This window comes from Mirounga leonina, unplaced genomic scaffold (genome assembly GCF_011800145.1).
Source record: "Mirounga leonina isolate KUSES-001 unplaced genomic scaffold, KU_Mleo_1.0 Mir_125, whole genome shotgun sequence".
In the NCBI taxonomy this organism is placed as follows: Eukaryota; Metazoa; Chordata; class Mammalia; order Carnivora; family Phocidae; genus Mirounga; species Mirounga leonina.
In genome coordinates, this window is record NW_023270305.1 from 18,628,327 (window position 1) to 18,654,395 (window position 26,069).

The 26,069-nt window shown below is 36.8% G+C and overlaps 1 protein-coding gene across 1 annotated transcript; it reads left to right on the forward strand.

Annotated features, from left to right (window-relative positions):
* The first annotated feature begins 535 nt into the window (after window positions 1-535).
* YIPF4 (Yip1 domain family member 4) lies at window positions 536-26,069 on the forward strand. Its single transcript, XM_035000871.1, has 6 exons — window positions 536-675; window positions 12,592-12,745; window positions 13,998-14,169; window positions 16,903-16,980; window positions 21,641-21,754; window positions 24,974-26,069. Exons 1-6 carry the CDS (start codon window positions 597-599, stop codon window positions 25,109-25,111), a joined length of 735 nt encoding a protein of 244 aa, XP_034856762.1. The 5' UTR covers window positions 536-596; the 3' UTR covers window positions 25,112-26,069.

Below are 26,069 nucleotides of genomic sequence, written 5' to 3' on the forward strand. Positions count from 1 at the left end.
CAACCTCATTCCTTTCACAGGTGACTCTCGGAGCCGCTATAGAATTTACTCAAAATCCCATTACAATTAGTCAATGACTAAAAGCAAAGCAATCTTGGTATCCTAGACCAGAGCTGACCTCTAGGAACATTCCTAGTTCTAAAATTCTGTAACCCATCCAGTTAACAAAAACGCTGGAAACAAGTAAAGACAAGCCACAAGCGAAGAGCCGTAGAGTAAACAATAGCAGCCAAGAAGTCAGAAGCCTAGAGGTTCCAAGAATTAGCAGTGAACTTCCCGTCCTTGGGTCAACTTCCGGAATCAACAACAGGGAGATCCAATCGGAACCTTTCTGCCGGGAGCCAATGGGAGAGCACATTACAAAGAGCCAATCCAAGGGCCGCTGTCACTGTTATGGTGCTGTCAGGGCGCCGGCGTCGTGGTGCTTGGGCGGTCGCCACCTAAAGGACTTCGGCGGGGCAGTCTCGGGGGCAGCTCGTCTCCGGCCTCGCTCCCAGCCTGCTCCTCCCGGCTCGCGGGCCTCACCGGAAGGCGCGCGTGCGGGCCGGTGCCGCGGCCGCCTTGGGGCCTAGGCCCAGCCGCAGAGGGGCCGCGAGATGCAGCCGCCGGGCCCGCCCCCGGCGTATTCCCCTACGAACGGGGACTTCACCTTTGTCTCTTCGGCAGACGCGGAAGGTGAGGCTGAGCCCCGGGAGGGCCCGTGCCCCCGAAGGACGCGGGGTCCGACGCGGCGGGCTCTTTGTCCGCTGAGGCGGTTGCGGCCGGGTGGGGACCGGCGGGAAGCTGACTGGGGACCGGAGCCCTCTGCGCCTGCCCGGCCTTCCGAGAGGGCCTGAGTGGCCGGCGGAGGGCTGTGGGGGGCGTCCCAAATTACTCGTTTGGCTCCCGGCTCGCCCCGCACCTCAAGTGGGCCCACGAAACAGTAAGATTTTACTTCTGCAGGGACTTGTTGTTACTCAAAAAAGGGGTGGTTAGATTGGCCAGGGTAGGTGTCAGAGAATGAAAACAAGGTAAGGGAGCTGTGTTCCTCTTTTATTTATCGATAACTATGCTGGAATTAGATTGGGTACTGCGAACACACGCTTTCCTCCGGGAGTTCGTGGGTTTTTTGTTTTGTTTTGTTTTTATGGTCTCTGATTCTTGAGGACGTCCCAGTTTTCCTCCTGTCTTACAGTGTTTGACCTCAATATTCAGAGAAGTGGGCCCAAGTATGTTTGAAACTTCTTGTAATACAGATGGATTGTTCCCAAAGGCTTGTACTTATTTCCTCGTCCTGTTGTGAGGGAGCAGTTCTGCCGGAGAGAGTTTTCTTTTTCTCTGTCACAGGAAAGTTTGTTTTCCTCCTTGTCTCTGTTCCTCACCAGACACTTTGTAACCCGAATCTTTCTCTGCTAGTCAGTTTCAAATTTTACTTTCATTAGACTATGTACACCGGATTTACTCCCCGAAAATAAAAAAAATAAATTATGCCGGGGGCTCCTGGGTGGCTCAGTCGTTAAGCGTCTGCCTTCGGCTCAGGTCATGATCCCAGGGTCCTGGGATCGAGCCCCGCATGGGCTCCCTGCTCAGGGGGAAGCCTGCTTATCCCTCTCCTGTTCCCTCTGCTTGTGTTCCTGCTCTCACTATCTCTCTCTCTCTGTCAAATAAATAAATAAAATCTTCTTAAAAAATAAATTATGCCTAAAGCTGTAGAAATTTCAGTCTAGAGAAGAACAACCTAGCGTTTGCCCAGAAATCTGGTTTTAGAGTGCATCAGTTAGTATAGCTTGTTTTCCTTTGTTTTGTTTTCCTTGTTTTGATTTCTGAGTGGCATTGTTTAAAAAAACCAATATTGCACTGTATGTTAACTACCTAAAATTTAAATTTAAAATAAGATAAAAAAATAGTACAGTTTTGGTTATAATTTAAAACGGAAAATAAAATTTTTATTTATCATAGAGAACATAGCGGATACTCTTATTTTACTTCTTTTTTCTAAACTTTTTAAGAAGATTTCATTTATTTGAGAGAGAGCGAGCGTGCACAAGCAGGGGGAGAGGGAGAAGCAGACTTCCCACTGAGCAGGGAGCCCAGTGAGGGGCTGGATCCCAGGACCCTGGGATCATGACCTGGGCCAAAGGCAGGCGCTTAGCCCACTGAACCATTCAGGCTCCCCTGATATGTTTATTTTAAACTTAATATGAATATTTGGTGAACTATAGCAACCCAAAGTATTTCAATTTGTTTAATCTAAACTTGGTAGCATAGTGTTTTGGGAGGAATATAAACTTTAATTTACCAGACTTTTAAAAAAATTGTCTTATCATTGTTCAAACGCAGGTATCTATGTGTATATGTTTCTTATCCACCACCTCAGTCCCCTCCCAAATAACCTTTCTTAAGTACACCTAAGAAACCTAACAGAATGGTACAACAAGCTAACCCATTGATTCCGTATACTAAACCAAGAAACCTGGAATAAGTAAACCTAACCCAACAGACATAAGGTTTATTCAAACTTCTCCATTTAGCTTCTAAATGCACAAGCAAGGGAAGCTTCTAATACAGACTCCCTGTATATCCGAAGAGGTATAGACAAAGATAGATTATATGTATAACAATACCCTCAAGTGTATGACATTGTACTTTTTAAATTTACAGAGTATTTTAAGTAAACGGCTTGTTTGGTCTTTATAAGAATTCTGCTGAGCGGGGCCCTGGGAGGCTCAGTCATGGGATCGAGCCCCGCATCGGGCTCCCTGCTCAGCGGGAAGCCTGCTTCTCCCTCTCCCGCTCCCCCTGCCTGTGTTCCTGCTCCCGCTGTCTCTCTCTCTGTCAAATAAATAAAATCTTTTTAAAATAATAAAAAAAAAAAGAATTCTGAGCATCATTTTTCTTGTATTTTATAATGAAAATGAGGCTTCGAGAAGTTCATTAACCTCCACGTGAAGGATCTGAGTTAAGAGCTAATCAGAATTATTGCCATGAAATTGTGATGATTCTTATATTTTTGCAGATTGAATAGTGTATCTGAAGTACAGTGTTAAGAGTCCTGGGTTTGCATCCTGGCTTTGCCAGTTACCATCTATGTGATATTGCCCAAATTACTTAGCCTCTCATCTTCAGTTTTCTCATATACGAAATGGGAATGAATACACAAGTGCTTAAATATCTTGCAAATGCAGAGTACTTAGTACTTCTTCTGGCAGAATTAAGAGCTTGGTACAGGTTAGCATGCTGCTGCTCTCAGTTTTCACTGTTAACTGGCTCCACGCTTAGGTTTTATGGTTCTCTACCATGAGAATTTGACTGTGCAACTCTGAGTCTTTTCTCTGATTCCTAAGCATGTCATGTAAATTCTTTCCTCTCCCTTTTGCGGTTTTACCCTAACCATGAGTGTTTTCAGTGTATATTTTCCTTCTAGGTTCTGTCCAGGTCTCACTTAATGATACCTATCTGTACTGTTTGTACATACACATCCTTTGTTCTAAAATGTGCCTTGGTGTCTTGTCTCCACACCTATGTATATCCTGGTCCTCATGCTTAGAATGCCTTTCTCCTCCTCACCTGGAGTTGAGACTTAAGACTGAACTGGAATGCTCCTTCCTTGGTGAAACCTTGCTTAACTGTCCCTTAGGAACAGAATTTCCTGATCTTTTCTATACCCCAGCACTTACACAGAACCCAGTATATAAACATCACAAAGTAATTGTTGAAGGAATAAATGATTTCTGCTTTTATTTCTTATGACATTGATATTTGGGACTATAAAACAGCACATGGGTATAACTAAAAAATTAACTGGATGTAGAGCCAGCAGACTTCATTTAAAGTCCTGAGTCTTATAGTAGCTATGTGATATCAGGCAGGTTACACAGCTTCTATAATCTTCTGTTTTGTCACCTATAAAATGGAAAGCAGGGGCGCCTGACTGCCTTAGTTCATAGAGCATGCAACTCTTGATCTTGGGGTTGTGAGTTTGAGTTCCATGTTGGGTATAGAGATTACTTATTTAAAAAAGAATGTTAAAAGTGGGGTGCCTGGGTGGCTCAGCTGGTTGTGTCTGACTTTTGATTTTGGTCCGGATCGTGATCTCAGGGTCTTGGGATTGTTGGGCTGTGTGCTTGCGCATGCTGTCATGCTTGCTGTCTCTCTAAAATAAATAAATAAATCTTAAAAAATTTTTAAAATGAAAAAAAAATTTTTTAGAGATTTTCTTTATTTGACAGAGCACAAGCAAGGGAAGCAGCAGAGGGAGAGGGAAAAGCAGGGGGCTCAGCAGGGAGCCCGATGTGGGGCTTAATCCCAGTACCCTAAGATCATGACCTGAGGCGAAGGCAGACGCTCAACGAGCTGAGCCACCCAGGTGCCCCAAAAATGAAAAAAAAATTTTTTAAATGAAAAGTGCACATAATATTATGAGGTATTTAAGATAATGTGTATAGGGGCACCTGGGTGGTTGGCTCAATCTGTTAAGCATCTGCCTTTGGCTCAGGTCATGTGGAAGGAACCCCACATTGGGCTCCCCTGCTCAGCGGGAAGCCTGCTTCTCCCTCTCTCACTCCCCCTGTTTGTGTTTCCTCTCTGGCTGTCTCTCTGTCAAATGAATAAATAAAATCTTAAAAAAAAAATGATAATTTATATAAAATCAAGTTCCATAAGTACAAGTTAAAAGAACATGAGCTATGTGTGACTAAGCCAATAAATGAATAAATAAATGAATAGTGAAATCCAGGCTGAATATTCAAGTCGATAGTGTAAAACTATATCCGAAAGCAGAAATGAAATGCATGTATGTAAATGCAAGAATGTAATGACATATATATGTAAAGTGTAGTATAGAAGTCTTCAAGGATCCTTTGACTTTATTTTGTATCAGATAAGTAAGTAATTCTTTGCCTGGTTTATGTCCTGGGCACTTAGTAATAGAGAATCTGCCTTAATCATAATTTGCATTTTAACAAGATCCCGCTGTGATTCATATGCATATTAAAGCTTGAGAAGCACTGATTTAGGATGTTATATAAATGATTAGAAGAGGAGGAAATTTTTTCTAGCTGTAAGATCAGGGACGGTTTAGTGGAGCTATCTTGCCAAACTTTCAAGGATAGATAATGTTTTATATATAGGATGGACTAAGTACCTCCATGTACAAGGGTCTGCATATGAAGAAGCCGCTGACCCCAAGAAATGGTCTAATAAGAGAGATACATTTCATTGTACATAATAAATGGTATAAAAAGTATGGTTCAAAGGAGGAAGTGATTAACTGCAGGAAGGATGAAGGAGGTCTTTAGGAACAGACGAGATATATTTTGAAGGATAAGTAGGAGTTTTCCAGTTGAAAAGGGGGAAGAACATTCACTTAAGAACTGTGCAAGTACAATACTGGTGGAGGCTGTCCCTTGGTTGTACAATCACCACCACTGTCTAACCCTAGAACATTTCATCACTCCAAAAAAAGCAACCCTATACCTATTTTTAGTAATTCTTCATTGCCTCCCAGCCACTGGCAAGCACTAATTTTCTTTCTGTCTCTATAGGTTTGCCTGTTCTGGACATTTCATATACGTGGGGTAATATGTGACTTTTTGTGTCCGGTGTCTTTTTCTCAGCATAATGTTTTCAAGTTTCATCCGTGATGCAGCTTGAATTATTAACTATTCCTTTTTCTGTTTGGATATACATTACTATCAATTAGATTTTAAACTCCTTAAAGTATCTCACTTCTTTATATCACTCTCAGGGCATCAAAGAAATAACTAAATATTAACTGATAGATTAATTGATCAATATTGAAAAAAGGAAGGTACTAAAGTAAAAATGACTTAATGTTTGTGATATAGTTCCTCTTTCCTAGGGCCAGAAACTTGTCTGTAGTCTCTCTCTCACTTTCTAATATTTAGTTGGTCATCAAATTATTTCATACCACCTCCAGAATATATATATATATATATATATATATATATAAAATGAATCTATTCTTCCTTCTCTACTGACACTGCCTTGAGTCTATACCATTTCTCATCTATACTGTAGCCACCTGACCATACTCCCTGTTCAGATCTCTCCCCTCTTAAATCAGTCTTCCATCGTGCAGCTAAGATTGTTTCCAAAATACAAATCTAATTTTGTATATATGCTTTATTAAAAGCCTTTAATGTCACTTATTGATTTAAGCTATATGGAGCTATTTGCCCTTCCATTCATTCATTAATTCAACCAGTACACATTTGTTGGTTTTGCCTGCTATGGGCCAGGCACTGTTATAAGTATTGGGGAGATATGTTCAAAACAAAACTACAACAAAAACACTTAGTTCTTTCCATCATAGAACTTATAGACATTAACCAAATAATCACACAAATATCTTATTATAAATAGTGATAAATGCTCTGCAGGAAAAGTCCAGGGGACTATGAAAGGAATCTAATCTAGTCTGGGAGATCAAGGAGAATTTCCTTAAGCAAGTACATATGAGAACTGAAGAATGGATGGCATTTAATTATCTGAAGTTGGAGAAAACAGCCTGGTATTCATAACAGGTAAAAGGGATCCTAGTTTCATTTGAAGAACTTGAGAGGCCTCGTGTGGCTAGAGCACAGATGGGAGGATGGTGCAGAAAATTGTTCTGGAGAAGTAGGTGGGGTGCATAGAGATTGTTGGACCTGAGCTGAAAAAGCCGTGGAAGGCCACTGAAGGATTTTAAACAGGAGAGTGAAGGAATTGCATTTTAGAAAGATTCTTCTAGCTAAAATTCAGAGAATGGATTGGAAGGAGACAAGAATGATTAGGGAGAAAGCAGTCTTATAGTCATGCAGGCACGAGATACAGTTTGCTCTAGCTTGTGCTGGGGGTAGAAATGGAGAAAAGTGGACAGGTTAAAAAATACTTAGAGGTGTAAGTGACAGAATTTAGTGGTGGATTGGATGGAGCAGGGAGCATGTGAATGAAGGAAATTGTCAAGGATAATCAAGCTTCCAGTTTATAATGCTGAATGAATAATGGTACCATTCACTGAAAGAAGAAACTGGAGGAAGACCTTAGTTATCAAGAATTCAGTTTTGGAATATTGAAATTTTAGGTTTTTGTTTTTTTTTTTTTTAAGATTTTATTTATTTATTTGACAGAGCAGGAGAGCACAAGCAGTGGGAGTGGCAGAGGGAAAGGGAGAAGCAGGCCCCCCTGCTGAGCAGGGAGCCTGATGCAGGGCTCGATCCCAGGACCCTGGGATCATGACCCAAGCCGAAGGCAGTCGCTTAACTGACTGAGCCACCCAGGTGCCCGAATTTTAGGTGCCTTTGACATAGTTAAAAGGAAATGTTAAGCTGACAATTGATTATATAAGTCTATAGAAGTAGACTGGGCTCAACATACTGCTTTTTGAGCTCAGCCTTCTTCAGTCTTCTTCCCTGTTCTGGTGTGAAGTTTGGGTCCCCTCCGAAATTGATTATGTTGAAATCCTAATGCCCAGTGTGATGGTGTTAGGAGGTGGGGAGCTTTGGGGAGGTACTTAGGTTATAAGGGTGGAGCCCTCATAAACGGGAATAATGTTCTTGTAAAAAAGACTCTTCAGAGTTTCCTATCCGCTACTCCTGTGTTAGGGTACAAGGAAAAATCTGTAAGCCAGAAGAGGGCTCTTCCTGACCCTGCTGGCACCCTGATCTTAGACTTCTAGCCTCTAGAACTGTGAGAAATGAATTTCTATTGTTATAAGGCACCCTGTCCATGGTCTTTTGTTATAGCAGCCTGAACAGACTAAGACACTTCTATATAGAAATGATAGTATCGGGCGCCTGGGTGGCTCAGTTGGTTGGGCGACTGCCTTCGGCTCAGGTCATGATCCTGGAGTCCCGGGATCGAGTCCCGCATCGGGCTCCCTGTTCAGCAGGGAGTCTGCTTCTCCCTCTGATCCTCCCCCCTCTCATGCTCTCTCTATCTCATTCTCTCTCTCAAATAAATAAATAAAATCTTTAAAAAAAAGAAAGAAATGATAGTATCTACAACTCATAGTACATTATTGTAATCAGTAAGTTGTAGACATAATAATCCAATAATTATTATCAGTGCTCTTTTGAATAAGTGATAATTTTCTGTTAAGGTGGCCAAACATTTAGCCTACTCTTGGTCTGAATTTCTCCCTCCCCAGAAAGGACATTATCTCTAATACAGGTTAGTAGTGTAGACAAAGGAATTGTTAGGTTGTTGTTTTTTTATAAAAATTTCCTACTTGATTTTTAAAAAAATTATATCCATGTAGGGGCACCTGTGTGGCTCAGTCAATTAAGTATCCAACTCTTGATCTCAGCTCAGGTCTTGATCTCAGGGTTGTGAGTTCAAGCCCTGTGCTGGACTCTGCACTGGGCATAGAGCCTACTTTAAAAAAATATGTATGTCCATGTAGATATTATCACAAATACCTTCTATACAATAGGCTAATGAAGTATGATATGTGGTGTATAATGGGTGCAAGAGTAGCTTTTCTTCCCTGTTTGAAAGTTGAAAATGACTTTTTAGGCAGCCTCTTGGGGAGAGGAAAGGTAGTTAAGCAAGGTTTACCATTTTAAAAAATTAAACTATTTTCATAAATTTTAAATCCATAAGGCATTATGTAAATCTATAAAAGTGATAAAATTGCACAGAATTGTATACACATACACACACAAATAAGTGCATGTAAAACTGGTAAAATCTCAATAAGGTCTGCAAACTCTATCAATGTTAGTGTCCTGGTTTTGGTGGTTATGTAACATGGTACCATTGGAGGAAGCTGGGTGAAGGGTACATGTAACCTTTCTGTACTATTTTTGCAACTTCCTGTGAATCTATAATTATTTCAAAATAAAAAGTTCAGTTAAAAGATTCATAAGACAAACAAGAAATTTCTGTTAAATAACATTTATGCCAAGATGAGATTTAATTTTTCCAAAGATAGGCTCAAGACATTTAATTGACTTTTTTTAAGTTTATTTTTTTTCGAGTCTTTTCTACATCCAGCATGGGGCTAGAACTCATGATCCTGAGATCAGGAGTCACATGTTCTCCAACTGAGCCAGCTGGGCACCCTGATTTAATTGATTTTAATTGATATATACAATATAAAAATTTACTGACAATATTGAATAGTAAAGGTACTAAAACAATAAATCAAAATAGTACGAATAAAAATATAACCTAAGACACAATTTTATATGAGGCTTTAAAATTTTTTCTTATGGGGTGAATAATAAAAATTATTATTCATGGGTGGCTCAGTCGGTTAAGTGTCTGCCTTCGGCTTGGGTCATGATCCCAGGGTTTTGGGTCTGCTTCTCCTTCTCCCTCTGCCTCTCCCTCTCCCCCTCCCCCTGCTCATGTTCTCACTCTCTCTCTCTCAAATAAATAAAATCTTTAAAAAAATTTTTTTCTTACAGTATAACATCAAACTCCAATGTAAGCCTAGCAATTATAAGATCATTATTTACTTCCATTGGCTTCTTGATCTCTTTACATTGTCCTATGCAAACATTAAAATGTTTTTATCTCTAAAATGGAACAATAGAATTTATCCTTTCAGTGTGAGACATGTGCTTGTTTTGTTTTGCTGCACAAATACTCAATTCTGTTTTAGATTAAGTACACATGGATTTCATTTTCACATGAAATGAGAATTTTTATCCTTGCCCTTGTTGCTCATTAAATAAGAAAAAGCTTCTTCACATATATAAGAAGTTAACAAGTATCAACAAAATGTTGTTTATTGCAGGACACTTCTTTCTCAGAAAACTAGAACTAGGAGCAGATCAGTAAATCTTATCCTGAGTATAGTGTCCTGTAGCACTGACCGAGTTCTTCCTCATCTTTCCAAGTGAGGTTCTCAGGCTGAGAGGATTCACAGAAAAGATCCCTCATCTAGTAATACATTTGAGTTTAAGGGAAGAGAAAATTACTATTAAATCTTATCCTGCAGTTTTTCCAGGTGGCCTTCAGTAAAACTTGAAACTTACTGATATTCTTCCTTACTCTGAGGCAAACAAGTGGAAACATTTTTAAGATTTCCTTTTGCAGTAGATCTTTTCAAAGATTATTTTCTTTTAAATCCACTTATAGGGACGCCTGGGTAGTTCAGTTGGTTAAGTGTCGCCTTCAGCTCAGGTCCTGATCCAGCATCCTGGAATCAAGCTCTGCATCGGGTCCCTGCTCAGCAGCAAGTCCTGCTTCTCCCTCTCCCTCTGCCTGCCACTCCCCCTGCTTGGGCTCTCTCCCTCTCTCTCTCTGTAAAATAAATAAAATAAAAATCTAAAAAAAAAATCCACTTATATTGTGGCACCTGGGTGGCTCAGTTGGTTAGGTGTCTGCCTTCAGCTCAGGTCATGATCTCAGGGTCTTGGGATCAAGCCTCACATTGGGCTCTCTGCTCAACAGCAAGTCGGCTTCTCCCTCTGCCTCTGTGATACCTCTCGCTTTCGTTCTCTCAAATAAATAAAATCTTTTTAAAAAACCAAATATATATTAAAAAAATAAGTCCACTTATATTTATTATCTTTACATTGTTTTTACTTAGCAAATGACAAGAATATAAATAGGGGCGCCTAGGTGGCTAAGTCGTTAAGCATCTGCCACCGAGGTGCCCCTGAAACATATAATTCTTTATCACAGCATTCTTGGCACTATAATTTATATATCCTTTTTTGTTTAGATTAAGGACTGTTAAGTGCAGTCCTTTCTAGAGACCAGGAAACAGTTAAGGTCCTTTCCTGCCTCATAATTCTAAAGCCTTTACTGTTATTGCCATGCTAATGACTTCCTGATCTAAATCTTCCTCTTGTCAGATCAAGAAAAGCACTCTTTGTACCTATTGGAAATGGAATTTGTTACATTTCACCTCTTTTATTTATTTTTCAACTTAGATTAAAACAAGCAGAAAGTCATTTCAGAGAATAGTCCCAAGATTCTATGATAGCTATTTTTAAACTAAATAGGGAAGGACAGCGAATTCAAAAGTACTTGCATTTTATTTCTAGGTGAGTCAACTCCCTTATAAAAACTTTTTAGAACCATATACTGTTAAACCTGGAAAGAATTTTGAATAGGAAACTGAAGACAGAAGACATTAATGATTTGCAGTATTAGTAGCTAAACTAGGACTTATCCTCAGAATGCAAACTTTTTTTTTAAAGACTTTATTTATTTGACAGACACAGCAAGAGAAGGAACATAAACGGGGAGAGGGAGAAGCAGGCTTCCCGCAGAGCAGGGAGTCTGATGTGGGGCTCCGTCCCAGGACCCTGGGATCACGACCCGAGCTGAGGGCAGATGCTTAACCAACTGAGCCACCCAAGCGTCCCAGAATACAAACTTTATTACAATTAATTGCAAGAGTTGTCACAACCAGAATACGATGTGACTCATAATTGAGCCACTCATTAATTGAAGTTTAAGCCAAAATTTTAATAGCAATTCTCAAAAACTAACCTAGAATTTAGAGTAATGTGCAAATTAAGTTCTTCTTTATATTGTGTATGATCTCCAGGGAAGGAGAGTCTGTGTTAAAGAGTGTTCTGGTTTGTCCTTGCCAAGATTATTTTCTAAATTACCACTCCAGTCATGTGGCTTCTAGTTAACAGCAGTGATGGTTGTTTAATAGTGCATATTGTCTGGTCCTACAGATTTTTTTTTTCTTAATTCCTGTATGACCTCAGTTCTTTACTATTCCCATTTTTTTCAACCAGAAAATGTGGCATTTGTACTATTTTTTTATTATTATGTTATGTTAATCACCCCTATTACATCATCAGTTTTTGATGTAGTGTTCCATGATTCATTGTTTGCGTGTAACACCCAGTGCTCCATGCAGAACGTGCCCTCTTTAATACCTATCTGTAACCTTTGAGGCACTGTTGAGACTGTGAATGGAATTTATTTTGTAATGTGGATAACTGAATCTCTTTACTTCTTTTTAGAGCTGCCCTAAAAAACAAAACAAAAACCGCAGAACACCTTTATTTTTGTCCAAACTAAAGGTGAATGATGTAATTATATAAAGAGCTGAAATAGCAGGGAACTCTTACTAGTCAAATTTATCCAGAACCAAGCATTAGTATACAAAGCACTTAGCATAGATATTTGGTGATTTAAATGAAAGAATGTGTAAATAAATACATGAAAATGTAGGGGAAAATCATCTGCAGTTTTTCTTTAGCAAATTCTATCTAATGGCTTATATATATACACGTATAATGCCTTTAGAAAGAATTTGTACAGTCACTTTGTTCTGAAGCACATAGTGTACGTAATAATGAAGGGAATCCAAAGTGATATCATGTAATATATTTTATATCTATCTTCCATATAAAGTTGCTTTTGTAAGTCTAGATTGTTTTACCAGTTTAGCTAATTATCTGAAATCTTTTCAATGTCTTCACTTCCCTCATCTTTCATTTTCTTGTTGTAAAATAAAAGATGTCTTTTAGATGTTTATCAGCTATAAAATATGAGGATTATGTGCAATAGCAGATATTCATAGTTAGAGATCTTCAAATGATAATTATTTTACTTGAATATTATGCTCATGTTGGTTAAGATCCACACATTTTTATCTTGATTTATAGTTTTGTCCTCTCTTCTCCTAAGATCTCAGTGGTTCAATAGCATCCCCAGATGTCAAATTAAACCTTGGTGGAGATTTTATTAAAGAATCTACAGCTACTACATTTCTGAGACAAAGAGGATATGGCTGGCTTTTGGAAGTTGAAGATGATGATCCTGAAGATAACAAGCCACTCTTGTATGTAAAAATAGTAATATATATTTTTAGTTTTTTAGAACTAGTCTATGAGATGATTATATTCTTTCATGTTATTTAAAGACAAGTATGGCAGATCTTAACCTTTTTGGTTAAACTTCTAGGTATTTTTCAATTTTATTAGTAATTAGAAAAATTAAAATAATGAGAGAATATTTTTAGCCTTCTGAATGGCAAAAATTGAAAGAATCATAATTCTGTTTACCTCTCTCACTTGCGCTTGCTCAAACACACACACATACACACGCACACGCACACACGTTCCAGACTGTTAGGGCTTACTTGGGCCTATAACTATCTCAAGTAAACATTCAATCTAAGTGAAAAAGCAGAGTGCTTGTTGTAGAAATTAAGTTTAAGGCAAATTAAAACTTCAAAAAAGATTAGCACTCCAAAATCTCTCCCATATAGAAATTCTAGAGCTACTGCTGGCGGGACTATAGGGAGTCTTTCATTTTCTTCATAGTACTTGAAATTTTTTGAGTGATTATCATTTGGGAAAAAAAAGTAAAGAATTTAACAACTTGGGAAAGAACCTATAGCTCTGTAAAATCAAGACATTATCAGGTTAATCTCTGTGGTAATTATTGGTAGATTAAGGGCTAAAATGTTTCTTAATATACCATATTTCATCAAATTTAAAACTGAATTATAAGATGCAGTTATTTTATGTTTACCAATAAGGAGGAAACAGTATGTAAGGCAGCATAAAGCTAAGACATCAAAGGCTGTCTCCTTCGTGTAAGGATAAATGAGAAATAACCCACCATACAAAAAGAGACGGCAAGGATGTTTGCTTATCTCAATTTGCCAGTGGGTGGGGTGTTGGAAGAAAAATTGGAGAATGGAAACCCCATACCAGTTTTCCTATAGGATTGCAGTCTGAATTATCAGTATGGTCAAGAAGGGCTCAAGCAGAGGACTTTATTTAAAGTTGTCCCAAAGTAGTAGTGCCTCCAGGAGACTGGAAAATGGAAAGGCAGATATTGGAAGCAGTTGGCTTCACTTCAGGCTGACAAGATAAGACACCAACAGTTGTGACAAGCATCCTGATTTTAGAGAGGTTAAAATGTTGAAAATACCATGGAATCAGTGAAATACTGTACTTCAAATGCAATGCTTTGTTGACCAGTGGAGATGGCACGGTCATATTTAAACTTTTCTTAAATTTTATTGCAGCTGTTTCAGTATTCAGAAATGTATGCTTTTTAAGAATTTTTATTTTATATTATAGGGAGGAATTGGATATCGATCTAAAGGATATTTACTACAAAATCCGGTGTGTTTTGATGCCAATGCCATCACTTGGTTTTAATAGACAAGTGGTGAGGGACAATCCTGACTTTTGGGGTCCTCTGGCTATTGTTCTTTTCTTTTCCATGATATCATTATATGGACAGTTTAGGGTAAGTATATGTTACTTTATACAAATTTGAAATATTTTAAGAGTTTTAAAATTAAAAATAGCCAAACATTAACTGTAATGCTACATATGTTTAAGAAATGCTTTACTTTTACCTATTATTTCTAACTTGTTCATCTCTAGAACTTTTTTTTTTTTTTTGAAGATTTTATTTATTTATTTGACAGAGAGAGACACACAGAGAGAGGGAACACAAGCAGGGGGAGTGGGAGAGGGAGAAGCAGGCTGCCCGTGGAGCAGGGAGCCCGATGAGGGGCTCGATCCCAGGATCCTGGGATCATGACCTGAGCCAAAGGCAGTCACTTAATGACTGAGCCACCCAGGTGCCCCTGGAACTCTTTTTAATTAAATAAGTGGGGAGTACTTTAATGCTTTCCAAACTTTTACATCATTATTCACATAGAAAGTATTTATAACGGTATTGCAACTGGAGTAAACAGAGTAAACAGGGACTACTCTCAGCTGAGTGGAAGTGACCAGTGACTAGAAGTGACCAAAAGGGCTGCCCTTGCCCTTTATGATTTCCCTAAAGGGATGAAGAGTTTGAAACACAATACTCATAACATGTTCTTACCTTTTAATTCATTTTTAAAATAAATATTTTAGGGGCTCCTCGCTGGCTCGGTCAGTGGAGGACGTGACTCTTGGTCACGGCATTGTGAGTTTGAGCCCCACGTTGGGCCTAGAGCTTACTTTTAAAAATAATAGTAAATAAATATTTTAATAAATAATGACAAGGATTCCATCAGAATTTGTTTTTATGTAATACTTTGTTCTTCTCTCAGGGGCTTTATTATCAAAACACAACATACACACATTACTCCTTAATCCCTAGTTTAGGGAAGTAAAAAATAACTATCACTGAATGATTTGGAAATGAATTCATTTCTTGTTGCTTCTGTAACAAATTTCCACAAGTTTTGTGACTTAAAACAGTGAAAATTTATTCTTTTACAGTTATGAAAGTCAGAAACTCAAAATGAGCTTGAAGGAGCTAAGATCAAAATGTCAGCAGGGCTGGTTCCTCTGTAGGCTCCAGCACAGATTTTATTGATCACCTCTACCCACTTCTAGAGGCTGTCAGCATTCCTTGGTTTCTGGCGGCATTACTACAACCTCTGTTAACCATGGTCACATTACCTTCTCTACTGTAGTCAAAACTCCCTCTGCTTCCTTTTTTTAAGGACAGTTGTGATTACATTTAGTGCTCATTTGGATAATCCAGAATAAACTCCCAATAGCAAGATCCTTAAGGTAATATAACAGTAGTCTTATTAATATTTACCTTAGATCAGTAGTTTATATCAGGTATTCTCTTGTAAATATGAGATGACTTGAAGTAAAATGGGGATTCTGGTCTACTACTCACCACTAATCCTTCATCTAGAGCATCTCTAATTTTATCTATTTTGCATAATCTTTGATTTGAACAAAGGGTTGTAAGGCTAAAAACAGATTACTACCTCCATAGAACGTCGCTCAGTTTGGTTTTACTTGATGTTTTCTATGACTAGATTGGGGTCATGAATTTTTGGCAATGATACTATTTTGTGTCCACCTCAGTATACCATCAAGGAGTATGTGATATTGATATATCTTTTACTGGTGCTGAGGTGGTATCTTCCCAATTCCTCCACTATGAAGTTGCTATTTTTCCCTTTTTAATTAATAAATAAATATCTTATGGAGATACTTTATGCAGATATTGTGTTTGTCATCAAACTTTAGCTCACTATTGGTGGATCTCGAGTTCAATAGTTATTACTATAATGTTTACTGAATGGCGGTTTTCTGTTTTCCTTATTCCTTCCACATGTATTGATTGGTATTCTCTATGGAACAGCTATCCATTCTTTGCCATTGCTTAATTATTTTTTTATTTATTTATGTCAGTATGGAATCATGAATATTTATTTTACTTTCTGGATTATAACCCAGTGCTGTCATCATTTATTTTCTTGCTGAGATTATTCCAGCTTTAGCCACTGGGAACTCCGTCAGGTTAGCTTCTGTGTCCTTTTGACATCTTCCCATTAGTTTTTTGAGCATTTCCTTTCCTTCTAACTCCAGTGTTCTGGGCTCATCTTTTATCTTCCCTGCCCCAACCCTGGAATCAATTATTTATCAAAAGAATCCTAGTTCCTTTTATCAGCGAATGATGTTTAGAAACTAGGATCTGGGCAATAAGTATGCTTATTTTGCTATTGGGGCTTTATTATTTCTAGACCCTCCAAGCAGACAAAACTTGGAAACAGAGGCATATATCATTATCACACTAAGTCTTAGGAGTTAAAATTGTCTGAAACATATCCCATATTCTATCACTTAGATACATATGTAATTAATGTAAATTTTAAAGACCTCGGAAGAAGACCTATACCTTCTTTCAGGGATGAATTTTCCTTTCATGATGTTGTAAACCAGAGGTTTGGAAGTAAATACTTTGTTCTTTTTTTACAGTAATATTTGATCATAGATCTTGAAATACTGAGATTTCCTTAGGCAATTGATCATTGCTAACTTTTCATTTTGGATGTAAAATTGTATTAATACATTGCATTCTTACTAGGTTTTGGAAAGATACTGGGAACTCAAACTATAACCTGCAATTGGATATACCAAACTATCTTATATTAGCAGAGAATTGACTTCAGGGAAATTATCAGCTTATTTGGTACAAAGATATTAACTGCATGAATTTTTTTTTTCCCTTAAGGTGGTCTCATGGATTATAACCATTTGGATATTTGGTTCCCTAACAATTTTCTTACTGGCCAGAGTTCTTGGTGGAGAAGTAAGTAGTTGATTGTGAAAATAGCCTTTGTTTCTTATCATAAACTTTATTTTTGGTATTGTAGATATTATCAATAGCTATATTCATCATAACTGTTTCTTGTCCCAGAATTGGTTTTAAGTTACACTACTTCCCCTAAGTGATAACATACTAGTATTGTGCATACTCAATAAACATTACAAGGAAGGAAGAAGAAAGAAAAGATCCCATACCACTCATAAGTAATTTAAAGCTTTTTAGGGAAGCATATAATTTATTTTCTAGTATAGCAGTTCTCAAACTTTTGATCTTAGGTCCCCAAGGAGATTTCTTTGTGTGGGTTTTATTTATCAATACTTAATCATATTTGAAATTAAAATAAAAATTTTAAATATATATTTATTCATTTAAAGATAAAACCAAATATATTTTAACATAAGTAATACTTTTTTTTTTTAAGATTTATTTATTTATTTGAGAGAGAGAGTGTGATGGGGAGGGGCAGAGGGAGAGGGAAATCTAGAATCTTAAGCAGGCTCTGCACTCAGTGCAGAGATCAAGCCAATACGAGCTTGATCTGACAACCTGAGCCAAAACCAAGAGTCGGACACTTAACTGACTGTGCCACTAGGTGCCCTGTAAATAATACATTTTAAAGAAAACAACTTTTTCAAAACAAAGTGGTGAGAGTGGCATTGTTTTACATTTTTGCAAGTAGCTTTAATGTCTGGCTTAGTGGAAGCTGGTTTCTAATACCTGCTTTCTGCATTCAGTCTGTTATGATACATTGTTTTGGTTAAAGTATATGAAAAAAAGGAGGCATTAAGCCTATGTAATTGGAAAAGGAACAGTTTTTTTTTTTAAGATTTTATTTATTTATTTGAGAGAGAGAGAGCGCACGCACACAAGCAGGGGGAGGAGTAGAGGAAGAAGCAGACTCCCCGCTGAGCCCATCTGGTCTCAGTTCCAGCACCCTGTGATCATGACCTGAGCCAAAAGTAAACGCTTAATTGACTGAGCCACCCAGGTGCCCGGGAGGAAGAGTATTTTAATAGTTTTTTAAGACGATTGTGGATATTCTTCTCTGAAACTACACTTACATTCAACAAGTAATAGTTTCTTAAAGGTTTGTTGTAGTAAGGAATCTCAAAAAATATTAATGAACTTTTCACACTCTGTTTCATTAAAATTTACTTTGGGTGGATCTTTTTACCCATGCATGGTCATTTGGAAAACACTAGTTCATTGAGTTTTGTGTAAATCTTTCAAATGTTGACACGTACAGTATCAGAAAATCTCATTCATTAATATCACCACCCATCTTTAAGTAGATCAGACTAAAGTTTATTTATTTACTTTTTTTAAAGATTTTATTTTAAAATCTTCAAAAAAAGAACATGCTTACAGATACCCAACTCCGAATAACCATAGTTTGTCTTTCATTTGTTCTTTCAAGTAAAAATGGTGTTCCATGGTAAACACATCTAATTAAACTCTTCACTCAAACAGTTTTATAAGTGCTTTTCCTTGGGATAACCATTGAACCAGAATACAACAGAAATGCTTTCTATAGGAATACCTGAGTGGCTCAGTCAGTTGAGCATCTGCCTTTGGCTCAGGTCATGATCCCGGGGTCCTGGAATCGAGTCCCGTGTCAGGCTCCTTGCTGAGGAGCTTCTCCCTCTGCCTACCGCTCCCCCTGCTTGTGCTCTCTCTCTGACAAATAAATAAAATCGTAAAAAAAAAAGAAATGTTTTCTATGTACTTCACATTTGTTGTACAGAATATTGAAAAGACATACTCAAAAGTTGAGATTTAATAAAGTTAATCATTTTAACTGTTTCATTAAGGACATTCTTAAGTGAAACTAGCTTTTTTTCTTCTGTTTCTGTGATTGTGTAGTAGTGAAGAGTACAGAAACTACTAGTATAGGGCGCCTGGGTGGCTCAGTTGGTTAAGCGACTGCCTTCGGCTCAGGTCATGATCCTGGAGTCCCTGGATCAAGTCCCGCATCGGGCTTCCTGCTCGGCAGGGAGTCTGCTTCGTCCTCTGACCCTATTCCCTCTCAGGTGTTCTCTCTCTCTCATTCTCTCTCTCTCAAATAAATAAATAAAATCTTTAAAAAAAAAAAAAAAGAAACTACTAGTATAGTTTGTGCTACCTTGAAAAGTAAAGTAGTACATTTTACCCACTGTTGATTTTCCCTGTTAGTACCAATATGAACCCAATGAGAAAAGGCAAATAATGTTTTATTATTTTTATAGAAAATAGTTTTGACCTTCCACTCTTCTGGAAGAGTCTCTGGGACGCTCGGTGGCCATGAACCACACCTTCAGAACTGCTGCCCCATTAAAAAAGACTTTGTGAATTACTGTAAATTGTGAATTACTCTAAACCTAGGAATTCTAGTGTTTTGTGTTTTTTTTTTCCCTAGTGGTTTATTCTGTGAAGAGAGTAGAACAGAGGGTTGCCAGGCAGAGTTACCTTGTGGGTGCTGACTCTGTGAACATTGATTGCTAAATGCAGAGACTTTGAGCCCTTTTCTCATATTTGGTAGAAAGATCTGCCAAGTCTGTTACTTAGCTCTCGTTCATCTGCTTTCCAGCTTCCAAAATTATGTGTTGCTGTCCCATCTTCTGTTCTTCTGTTTAAGCCTCTTTTTTAAAAGAAAATTATGTCATTTATTAATATAATAAAACACATAATTTTATTTTGTGATACAGAATATATAATTATACACCAGGAAAAATGCAAAGAATGATATGAAAATACCATCATTCATAAAGTGTCACAACTGAAAATTACTATAAAAGATGAGGAAATAGCTTTCATCAAACTATTTTCTCCAAAGCAATGCAGTTACCTTATACAGAGTAACACTTTGATTCTTATAAATGGCTTTTCTTTCATTATACTCATTCTTTTTATTTCATGTGTCTGATTTATTAGAGTTTAGGATCAGACTTTTGTTCCTGGTCCTTTTGATGGTGTTATTTTTTTTCCATTTTATTCATGATTTCATACATACTTTGGGGCTTACATTATCATGAATAGTCTAAGGTATATGAGCAATGAGAATGAACGCGATCTGCATTATCTATATTCTGAGAGTGCTCAGGGGTTTCATCCATAGCCCAGTGAGCCTTTAGTTATTACTTCTTGTGGTGAGTGCTGAGGTGTGCCTTCAGGTTTATACATTTTTAATGTATCCGTTAGGAACCAGTTCTCCTTTATACAGTGACCAACCTATATGGCCTCTATGAATTTTTCTGTTACTTTGTTTCTCCCAGGTGTATACAATGTTTTCAAATCCCATGATTATTTTATGGTTTTGTTTCCATTGTTTATGCCTCTTTAAAAAAAAAAGTTTTTGGGGTGCCTGACTGGCGCAGTTTCTTGAGCGTCCAACTCTGGATTTCGCTCCAATTGAGACCAAGCCCCACATCAGGCTCCCTGCTCAGCATGGACCCCCCACCCCCGCAAACAAACAAATAAACAAATAAATAAATAAAGAGGGTTTTTCCCCCCTTCCCTTTTAGTATAGTTTCAGGAGGGAATGATATTAGATAATGTGTTCAGTCCATCATCCTAACCTAAAAACTGTTGAATAAATTTAGAATAACATTTATCTATGAAACTTTTTCACTCTGCATATATCTGCATATAAAAATTTAAAATAATTCTAATGGAGACTTAAAATTACATTTGTTCACATATTGTTATATCTTTGACACAACCCTGTGTAATATTTATACGAAAATAGGTATCGCTAAATGTCTTGGTAATTTAGGACTGTTGAGATAAGAGTTAAGAGACTTAGATCTTAGGGGCGCCTGGGTGGCTCAGTCAGTTAAGCGTCTGACTTTGGCTCAGGTCTTGATCTCAGGATCCTGGCAGGCTCCACACTCAGCAGGGAGTCTGCTTCTCCTTTTCCCCCTCCCTCTGTCCTTCTCCCCCCAACATCCTCCACCCGCCTCCCCCTAATCGCGCATGTGCACATGCTCTCTCCCTTTCTTTCTCAAATAAATAAAATCTTTAAAAAAAAGGAGAGAGATCTAGATCTTAATTTGAACTCTTCCTCCTACCAGTTTTGCTTTCCTGAACAAAGCCTCTCTAAAATTCAGTTTCTTCATAATGGAAGGCAGTAATACCTACTTCATAGGATTGTTGCTGCATTTGATCTGTCTTGATCTGTCACAGGGCTTGGCACACGGTAGTCACTAAATATTTTTTCCTTCAGTCTCTCCTGCCTGCCCTCCCTTCCCTTTTAGTCTGCATTTGTCACACATAGCTTCTTTAGACCTTGTATTTTTTGTTTGAATAAGATGGTTGTGGTCCCTTTAAATAATCCTTCTACAACTTTAAGGGAAGTAGTAAGAGAATATACTGTAGGTATAGTGAAGGTAACTGAATATATAGGTCTCAAAAGGGAGAGAGGGCTGGAAATGTAGATTTTGGGTATCATCAGAAAGTTGATGATAATTGAAACTATGGTGGGCTGATGAGACTGTCCAGGAACAAAGCAGATAACATGATAATTTGAAATATAAAGCATAGGATACTTGATGATTTCTTCTTGTCATATTTATGTAAGTACAACCAAGAATATGTGATGTTCAGTAGTGATTAAAATAATTATCTTGATTTCTGTGATATTTATTTAAAACTTTAAAATTCACAGGTTGCATATGGCCAAGTTCTTGGAGTTATAGGATATTCACTACTTCCTCTCATTGTAATAGCCCCTATACTTTTGGTGGTTGGATCATTTGAAGTGGTATCTACACTTATAAAAGTAAGTAGTGTATATTATAAAAAGTAATTAACGGTTTTCCAGGAACAAAAGTATACTAGTTATCTGCCTAAGAAGATTGTAATCTGTAACAATCAAACATTTTTAAGGGTTTTGGAATAGTGATCTCACTCACTGATTTTACCAATTGTATATCTTTTATTTTCCCATTTTGATCGCCAAAAATTATAATGTATGTATAGGGGTGAGTAAAGAACAAAGAGCAAATAAGGCTACAGGATACTACACTCAGATAATTTTTTTAGTGATGAATTTTTCTTCTCTGTGTTTATAATACAACTTCATGTGACTTAGATTTTGTGGAAGATATTTATTTAAAATTTTACCGGACAGGGCGCCTGGGTGGCTCAGTTGGTTAAGCGACTGCCTTTGGCTCAGGTCATGATCCTGGAGTCCCTGGATCGAGTCCCGCATCGGGCTCGGCAGGGGGTCTGCTTCTCCCTCTGACCCTCCCCCCTCTCATGTCCTCTCTCTCATTCTCTCTCTCTCTCAAATAAATAAATAAAATCTTAAAAAAAAAAAAATTTTACCAGACATTAATAACTTTACTCCTATTTGAATAATAACTACCTTATCAAATATGATAGACATGATTGTAATAAGTTGGCTTTTCTGTATTGTAGAGATCAGGATTTCTTTATGCTGTGTTAAATTTAATACATTAACATATAGATCCATATTAAATATTTAATGATAATATTAAGTATTAAAAAGTAGTAAAATAACTTAAATTTTGGTATTTATTAGTTTTGAACTCTCAGAAATAAATGACTGCTTTAGCGTATGTATGTATATTATACAATGAATGTAATTTTTTTCTTTATGAAAAATTATAGAACTTCTTAAGGCTACCACTTTCAGAACTGCCATTATGTAGCCTTCACATTAAAGTATTTGTTTTTAAGTAGAGCCACTTAATTTTTTATGACATACGGTTTTATTTAAAGTTGATTACTAATTCAAATATAAAAGAAATGATTCCTTTTAGAATTGAGTAACTACAGGCTAATACTGACATATAAGCACTGGGTATTAAAAAGTGTGGATTTTGGAACCATTCAGTTCTAAATTCAAATTCTGGTTCTTCCACTTACCTACTGCCTCCCTTGGGGGATATCTTCTCTTACCCTCCTCTGCAAACTGGGAATCTTGACAACTAATTTTTAGGGTCTGTTATCTAGATGGTAAAGGATATATGCTTGATACAGAGTAGGCACTCAAGCAGTAGCTGTTGTCATTACAAATGTTATGAAAGAATATTTTGAGAACATCTTTGTATGTTAGAATTGCATGAACATTTTAGAGACCAAGTAGAATATCATTCTTTTCTCTCCATTCTAATCTTAATTTTTTTTTTTTTTTTGATTGGCATTATTAGCACTTAGCTTACAAGTCTTGCAGTGCAGAAGCTAGCCCCATTGCTGGCATTTAATTATCTAGCTTTAGTGAACATACCATTTTACTGAATCATTCGGGATCCTTCCTGTTTGTGTGTTGTTTTAACTTGGATTAAAGTCTGTTTGAATACTTCTGAGACTACTCCCCAAATTGATAAAACTGTGTGTCCTCTGGTCACTTAATAATTGAGTTCAGCTAAAAGTTGGTCTTTAATATTCTTTATGCAACTTATGAACGTATTATTACAAAGTGGCAAAGTCTTTTATATCGTTAAAAATTTAGGATATGATTGTTTTAAACTTCAGATTTTTCTTTGCCAAAATTTTTTCCTAGTTGTTTAATCTTCTTTTTATAGTGAGCTATTGTATGTTTGTTTCAGTCCAAGATTTTTTGAGAAATATGTTGCAAAACTCTTGTCATTTAAATCTAGCATTAGAATACAGATTAATCTACCAGCACTATTTTTTAACATTAAATCTCTATAACTCTTACTAATCTTTAACCATTTATTTATAACAAAAAATGTTTGACATACAAAGGCAATTTGATCATCATCTTACATATTTCCCTATACTTTCCTGAAAGTTTAAAATATTTTATAGTTTTTTTGTTTTAATTTAAAAAACACAATAGAAAATTGGACCATCTCAAATACATTTTCAGTCTGCCAATATTTATTTTTGACCTCTCTACCAGTGGTTCTCAAGGGCAGTTTTGCCTCCCAAGGACATTTGGCCATGTCTGGAGACATTTTTGGGTGTCACAAATGAGTTAGGAGTGGAATCTTACTAGTGGTATGTGGTGGGTAGAGGCCAGGGATACTGCCACAAATCCTACAATGCACAGGACAGCTTCCAAGAGCAATTATCCAGCCCCAAAATGTCAATAGGGCGAGGCTGAGAAATCCTGCCCTGTACCATGTCTTTTTCTATCATAGTTTCCCTGATTTCTACCCTTGAAGTTCTTCCTTTCATTTTAGTCTATAAAATGTCTTAGTGACTACTTTAATAAGTACTATATAAATTTCTGGTGGAAATAATTTAAGATTAGGTATGTGTATAATCAGAAAACCATGGTACATTTTATTTAAACTCTTGACCAAAATGTTATTTTTTTCTTCCTTTTTATTTAACCCTATACTTTTACCTATTCCTGGGAAAATGCTGTTATACTTAATAAACATTGTGTAAAATTTTCACTTAGTCTGTTTTCCTACTTCTTAGAAGAAGAAACAGGAAAAGGTTAACTTTGTAATAATCAGTTCATTTTTCTTTCAGCAACCAAATTTCTTGAAGCAGTTGGCCAAAAGCTGCCTTATCTTAAATCACCAGGGACACTGTTAAAAAGACTGATACTAAGACCCTTCCCTTAGTGATTTTGATTCAGCAGAGCTAGAGTGAATCCCAAGATTCTTTTTTTTTTTTTTAAGATTTTATTTTTAAGTGATCTCCACACCCAATGTGGGGCTCGAACTCACAACCCCGAGATCAAGAGTCTCATGCTCCACCAAGTGAGCCAGCCAGGCACCCCTTAGGATGCTCTTTTTAATAGGCACCCCAAGTGATTCCTATGATGAAACAAGTTTGATAACAAAAGATTTCATTTGCATAAGACAAGGAACATAGCAAGGACAAACATTCTTAATAATTTTAAACATTCTCAGTAAGTTTTACTATTTATCACAGTTGGTTGTCAGGGTTGTTTTAAGAAAATACCGTAAATGTGACTTTACTCTCTGATACCCAAAATGTTAATTGAATTGCTAATATACTGCCTTTTGTCTTTTTTGTTTGTTTTTTAAAGCTGTTTGGTGTGTTTTGGGCTGCCTACAGTGCTGCTTCATTGTTAGTGGGTGAAGAATTCAAGACCAAAAAGCCTCTCCTGATTTATCCAATCTTTTTACTATACATTTATTTTTTGTCCTTATATACTGGGGTGTGATCTAAGTCATATATGAGTAGAAAAAGACAATGTTACATTTGTGTGTAGTCTGGGAATTCTTGCTGAGGTGATTGCAGAAAACCTGTTGCTGATAAAATTTTACATGCTCTACATGTAAAGGCAGGTTTGAGGTCTTTTTAAAACCATATTTTTGGTATTTAATTAAGCATTTGCAGTTATCTGGATTTTTTTTTTTTTTTTTTTTTGGTCAGAATTCCAAATTCTGTTTGATTCTTCATATTCCAGTGAATAAAGTATAAAAACATTGTGTTTTTAAGATTGTGTCAATATTCACCTAAAAACTTGTGCCAAAAGCATCTGGAACGGTAATTATATTTCATTCAAAGGGTAAATATGGCAGCACCCTGATAATCTAAAAGTGCAATTTTTTTTCTTTAAAAGGTTTTCTCCTGCATCACAGATCCTGTAGATATATATTTATATTTATACATATATATTTATGAAATAATTCTTATTATTCACCAAATATATTTCTGAATAGCCTAAAAGTTAAGATATTTTAAATCTCATGCTTAACCATTCTTTAATTTGGCCATTAATTTTTTTATTTATCAATTCAAATTTGTTTTTTAAATTGTGTATAATTTAAAAAGTCTCATACATGCTTCAGTATGTCCTTATTAAGAAGTCCAACTAAAACTAATTTTAACAGTTGCTGATGTAGGTTTGCTTGGGTGTGCTCTGAAAAACCTTTTTTGAATGCCTAAATATCTGATTTCAGTTTCTGTTTATCTTTCTGACCAAAGGAACAGAGGTATAGTGGATATGGCATTATTATCATTGTTAATATGTAGAAAAAATAGTAATATTTATAGCATCAGTAAATATTTTTAAGTGGTACTCCTAAGTCATAAAAGCCGAAAAGAGACCTTTAAAATCTTGTGGTCCTGAACAATGTTAAACGAAGTAGAAAAAAATAAAATGCTTCCCAGCTGTG